The sequence below is a fragment of the Triticum aestivum genome, chromosome 5D, assembly GCF_018294505.1.
Source record: "Triticum aestivum cultivar Chinese Spring chromosome 5D, IWGSC CS RefSeq v2.1, whole genome shotgun sequence".
NCBI lineage: Eukaryota > Viridiplantae > Streptophyta > Magnoliopsida > Poales > Poaceae > Triticum > Triticum aestivum.
This window is the reverse complement of record NC_057808.1, coordinates 226,607,686-226,613,584: the sequence shown is the minus strand read 5'-3', so window position 1 is coordinate 226,613,584 and position 5,899 is coordinate 226,607,686. Positions and strand designations below refer to the sequence as shown.

General features: G+C 42.2%; 1 protein-coding gene across 2 annotated transcripts; it reads left to right on the top strand.

The window, feature by feature from the left end:
• The first annotated feature begins 1,189 nt into the window (after positions 1-1,189).
• On the top strand, positions 1,190-5,003 carry LOC123120304 (protein BFR2). Of its 2 annotated transcripts, none has more exons than XM_044540273.1 (13): positions 1,190-1,474; positions 1,578-1,791; positions 1,882-1,988; positions 2,124-2,196; positions 2,290-2,364; positions 2,486-2,596; positions 2,706-2,745; positions 2,819-2,882; positions 3,638-3,740; positions 3,845-3,940; positions 4,272-4,371; positions 4,464-4,548; positions 4,620-5,003. In XM_044540273.1, exons 2-13 carry the CDS (start codon positions 1,612-1,614, stop codon positions 4,741-4,743), a joined length of 1,158 nt encoding a protein of 385 aa, XP_044396208.1. In that variant the 5' UTR covers positions 1,190-1,474; positions 1,578-1,611; the 3' UTR covers positions 4,744-5,003. The 2 variants fall into 2 exon arrangements, with proteins under 2 accessions (XP_044396208.1, XP_044396207.1); XM_044540272.1 differs by having other exon boundaries at positions 2,813-2,882.
• Positions 5,004-5,899: the final 896 nt, after the last annotated feature.

Below are 5,899 nucleotides of genomic sequence, written 5' to 3'. Positions count from 1 at the left end.
CCCTCCTTCCCAAAATATAAGGCGCGATTGACTTTGCACGACTTTGACCACTAATATATATCAAAAATACATGAATTGCACATGTATAAACGACATCTTGGTATTTGTCTTACAAAACAGTTTTATTTCCGAAAATCCATCTCTGCACCAAGCTCATCTGCACCCGCGCTGACGAAAAAAATTAAAATAAATACTAGAAAATTTTCAAAAAATTCCAATTTTTTTTGTGATGTAGACACTTTGATTCGTGAGGTCCGCTCCAATTTTGAAATCATTTGGACATCTGAGGAGCTCACAGCGAAAAAGACAAATTGGGGGTCTGTAAAAATATTCACTGTTCATGTATTGTTTTGCCATGATTTGTCTTTTTTTTCAAGAGCTGCTCAGATGTCCAAATGACTTGAAATTTGGAGCAGCCTCACACATCAAATTGTCTACCGCACAAAAAAATATTAATTTTTTTTGATTTTTTTACGAATTGTTTTCTAACCGGATGCAGATGAGCCTGGGCGCCGAAACGCCCTACTCATTTCATATATCTGTATACTAATTTTATAATACGTTAAAATCATAGTCAAATTTATGGAACAAAGACCAGAAAAGTCAATCGGCGCCTTATATTTTGGGAAGGAGGGAGTACTTAAAAAGAACGTATGGTTCTATTTAATCTTTCTTCCCACCACCCCTTCGTTGAGCCTTTCATGTATATGCTAATCAATTATCTTAATTTATTTACCTTCTGAACCAATTACATTTTAATTACTTACCAAACTTCTAATCAAAATATAAAGTAATTCATGGTCAGAAATTGATGAATATTTATTTACATAATCATATTATTATTTACAGGTAAATCATAAGCTAGCCTATTAGAATATTTATATCCCGTTACAACGTCAGGTCATTGTTCTGGTCATGGAAAAAGTCACTGTTTAGCGCTCGGTTCTTTTTTATAGGAAACTTTAGCGCTCGGTTCCGTCGCGGACTCTTTTTTTTAGAAGATTCATGCGCTGATGCGCTGGATAGAACGAGAGCCCAACCCAACTAGCTTTTGCAGATAGGCCCAACCCAACTAGCATTTTGTACATTCTCCAGGCTCAACCCAACTAGCATTTTTTAGACAGGCCCAACCCAACTAGCAATTTCTTTAGATAGGCCCAACCCGATTAGCAAATTGCTCAAACCCCAACTTTCCTCACCCCTAGGCGCTGGCGGTGGTGCATTCCCGAACCACCAAACTCAATCGACGGCGGCGCGGCGCCTGCACGTCGACGGCTGCCTTCTCAAGCGCGGAGCCTGCACATCGGCGGCTGACTTGACCCGCTTACGCCCCACCTTCCTACCTTCTCCTGCCCCGCTTCATCCACCCCGCTGCTTGGCTGCGCCGTCCTGCCCCGCGACGCCGGAGAACGCCGGCGGTTGCCTCTCTTGCTCCCGCACGCCGCACCAGCCTAAGCTCTGCCGGCTGACTGAGGTGAGCTCGACAGGGATTAATTGCTTCTTTGAGGTTTTGCGGATACCCTTCCGGAGGCCTGCAACTGAAAGAGAAGCCTCTCCTTCCTCTTCTGTCTCGTCAGGCAAGCTTTCCCTCCTCTTTCCGCCGAGGAGGAGATGGCGCCACTCGTACTCAAGCGCCGCAAGGCAGCACCTTCCCCTTCCCCTCCCCTTTCGGAGGCTTCTTCCGACTCCGGCAGCGACTCCGACCTCAACCTCCACGACAACTCCGACCCAGAGGACGGCTTCTTCCCCGCAGGGAGCGCTGCCAATGACGATGACCAAGATTTCTCTGCCGTAACTCTCCACCCCCTCTCATTTTCCTTTTGTTCATATACTATATACTTTGATTGCTTAGCTATTTTGTGCCTGTCTCTATTTGGTTAGAGCGACGAGGAGATCGACCATGACGAGGAGAGCGGCCATGAAGAGGAGGATGATGGTGAGATGGGGGAGCTCGAGGAGGAGTATCGCACCCTCCAGGCCAGTCAACAGTAATGTTCCCTTCCACCCGTCCTCTACATGCCACACTTTCACACGGTTTACTTTACAATCCGCTTCATCATCTCACTTGTATTTCTTCTCTTCTAGTTCTGCATAAGCACATATTTTTTTTCTTTCACCCGCAGAAGCATTCTTCAGACATTGAAACAGCACAGGGATGATGATGCCTCGAGAGGCCAGGCAGTCAAAAACCAAAAGGTATTATGTGCTATTGCGCAGCTATCCTTCACATTCATTTGTATTTAAGCTTTCAAATTATTAACCTTTACATCCAATTTCTGTTTACTGAAGGCACTATGGGATAAGACCCTGGAAATGAGATTCTTGCTGCAAAAGGCATTTACCACTTCAAACAAGCTTCCCAAGGTCTGTTTCTCTCCCATGGCCGTAACATTCATCTTCGTTTATTCATCGTAATTGATTTTACTTCTGAAGAATGCATGATTGTAGGCCGCGTTCTAATGTATATACTGTTCTGTTCTTGCAGGATTCCACCAAGTCAAGGTTCTGCAGTCACGATCAGGAGATAGAGCAAGCATATGTTGATCTGTTGGATTCATCGAAACAGACTCTTGGCTCCATGCTTGAGCTGCAGGAGGTTCGGGCACCTGCTCATGTTTTTCGCTTCAACACTACAGTATAGTCTATACATTTGTTAGTCCAGGTTTTCTTACTGCCCACAATATGCTCCCCAAAACTACCTGCAGGCTTTACTAGAGCGGAACCAGGCTGCAAAGGATGTGAAAGGTACTACTGTAATCCAGTCTCTCTCATTCCGAAAGATGCCTCAAAACGTTTGTTAATCCCGACTTAGTGACAGATACTTTGCCTAATTCAACTGGAGAGAATGACGAGTGGTTGCAAATGCAGAAAGTGCAGACAAGGTAACCTTTTGCACTAAAAGAGACTGTGATGAAGTACTGTGGGATATACTCTTCAATGTGTTACAGTGTCTTGCATAGCAGCAGATCTTTTGTTAATCAGCACTTATGCAGTTCTGCACTCATATACCAGTATAATGCGCTTTGTGCTTTTATACCGTATCATACCAGTAGAATGTGTTTTATGCTTAATACCGATCATTTAAACTCTCCCCTGCTCCTGTATTATAATGGTTTCTTAAATGCATTTGAGTTAGCGAATTGTTTGTTTGGCGCTGCTACTTTTTCTTTCCTTTTTGGGTTTCATCTTTACAGACATTGTTTTCTACTCCCTCCGTCCCATAATGTAAGACGTTTTTTGATACTAGTGTAGTGTCAAAAAACGTCTTACATTATGGGACGGAGGGAGTAGATTGCTAAGTTGCTACTTATTCCTGATTAATGTTGGTGAATTTGGTAACTTGTATTGAGACTAACATCCAGCAAGAAAAAAAAATAGTTCCACCATATTGGCGAATCCTTAAGTTAGCATGCACTGGATAAATGATTATAAGTATACACAAACTAATATAAAGGCACTAAGCAGATATTTTCTGTTAAAAAAAGGCGGTAACTGGAAAACCAGACTTGGTGTGTCAGTTCTAGAACTTGTCAAATTGCACTTGTATGTATTTTGCTTGGGCTGTTTTTCTTCTTCTTGACTTTCTGCACATATACAGCAGCATAAAACAGCGTTTGATATCATGGTTTTTGTACAGAATAACCCTGTTCAGAAATACTGAGATAGATAAATGGCAGAGGAAAACACAGGTCACAACTGGCGCTGCTGCACTGAAAGGAAGGTTGCACGCATTTAATCAGGTTAGCTGAATGCCTATTTAACTACTTATAGTACTTTGTTATTGTGGAACATGCTTAGATATCTACAATGCTAAAACCTCTGCTTTCCCCTGTTATGAGAACAGAACATAAGTGACCAAGTTGCTGGTTATATGAGGGACCCAAGCAGGATGATTAACAGGATGTACCTGCGGAAATCTGATGTTGGTGTATTTGGGGAGGTATTTTAGATTCATCAATTGTAAAGGGCCACCAGTTCAGTTCTACTTCTAATTATAATGATTGGTTTGTGTCTTCTCATTCATTTTAGTGCAGCACAGCCTGCTACTGCTGTGGAGGTTTGAGCAATACCTCATTCTTTAGTTAAATTATTTCAAGCTAGCTTGTCTCATTTGTTCTATTCAGATTTTGTGTTATGTGTTCTAGTGTAGTTCATTTCTTCCATTGAGGCGAAACTTCATGCAGCCTCAGTTATTTATCTCCCTGACTATTTAGGATGTGGTGTGTAGTGCCCTTCCTTGTCTCATATGTTCACCCCTTGTTGCAACTCAGGGCAAAGATGTGGAAGGTGATCCTGAACTCATCGATGATTCTGAATTTTATCATCAACTTCTCAAGGAGTTTCTCGAGTCATGTGATACGGGGGCATCTGGTTAGTTCATATCCAACTAGTGTTCACCTGCACATCTCTTTTTGTTGTTGCCCTGAATGCACTGATGGACCATGGTGCTGCAATGTTCGCAGAATCCGCATTTTATGCTCTGAGGAAGAAGCAGCACAAGAAGAGAAAACTTGTTGACCGCCGTGCTTCAAAGAGTAGAAAGATAAGGTAGGCTTACTTTGGGTGCAGTCTGTTTTTCTTCCATGGGATTGCTATCAACCTGTTTATGTCTTTTTCAGGTACAGTGTCCACGAGAAGATTGCTAATTTCATGGCCCCGGTACCGATGACAGTTCCTCCGATGGCTTCAAAATTGTTTGAGAATTTATTTGGAATGGGCAACCAAAAGGCCCCTGCGGTCTGATTTAAGAAACGATTCAAAATTTTGACGTCAGAAGAAGATTTAGCTATTCCTTCTTACGTAGTTTTAAACTGTAATATGTGATGGCCTTACTGCTAGAAGAGCAGTGAAGCAAAATTGTTGTATCGTTGGGCCTAGGAAGCGCATTTCTGTTTTATATGTAGTCTCTGTGTGATGGATGGTATAATTCAAATCCCATGGGAGTGATGTACTTTCTCCGTTCCTAAATATAAGTCTTTGGAGGGATTCCACTATGGACCACATACGGAGCAAAATGAGTGAATCTACACTCTAAAATGCATCTATATACTTCCTCCGTTCTCAAATATAAGTCTTTTTAGAGATTCCAACAAGTGATTACATACGGAGCAAAATGAGTGAATTTACACTCTAAAATCTGTCTACATACATCCGTATATTGTAGTCCATTTGAAATGTCTAAAAAGACTTGTATTTAAGAACGGATGGAGTATATCCGTATGTGGTTTATAGTGAAATCTCATACTTATATTTAGGAACGGAGGGAGTAGATCGCTGCTGTTGAAACTGGAGATGGGCCAGCAGACAATGTCCCTTCTGGAGGGTGCACCAACTTGCGGTTCTGTGCTGCTGCCATATCTTTCTTCAGCTGGGTCAAAATTGTTTTGCTAGCACACTGAACTTCTTCGGGTCAACCTGCATCAACACGGCAACAAATGTAAAACAGTCTTTTGATTGACATGGAGCGAGGAAGAGATGAAGTAATCTTGAATGTAATCTAACAGATGGTGCCTTCTCGGGGTAGTCCTTGTCACAGAACAGCTTCAGCTGGTAGATGCGACCCTCGTGGACAGTCTGCAAAGGTTGGGTAAGATAAAATTTTTTAATAATCTAAATGGCAATAACTGAAAGAAGAGTAGTTTGACTGCAAAGATATTTTTTTTTAAAATAATCTAAATGGCAATAGCTGAAAGAAGAGTAGTTTGACTGCAATTCCACCAAATAGAACAGGAAGCAAACATTTTATCGTTTGGACTTGCTCACCTCAAGCCAGATGGGGCTCATCATTCATTGCTCAAGCAGTTCCTCACGCCAAAAAGTCAGGTGCAGAGACTAACCTTCTCAGGTTCTGTTGGCATCTTACCTACCCGATACGCCAGGGCTATTTCTCGCCCGCTGC

What these genes read in the sequence shown, in the direction of transcription:
- LOC123120304 (XM_044540272.1), top strand. Translation starts at nt 1,612, where the DNA reads ATGGCGCCACTCGTACTCAAGCGCCGCAAGGCAGCACCTTCCCCTTCC. An exon ending in ATGTTGGTGTATTTGGGGAG is followed by an intron (nt 3,941 to 4,271) that starts GTATTTTAGATT and finishes GTTGCAACTCAG; the next exon opens with GGCAAAGATGTGGAAGGTGA. An exon ending in ATGTGATACGGGGGCATCTG is followed by an intron (nt 4,372 to 4,463) that starts GTTAGTTCATAT and finishes CAATGTTCGCAG; the next exon opens with AATCCGCATTTTATGCTCTG.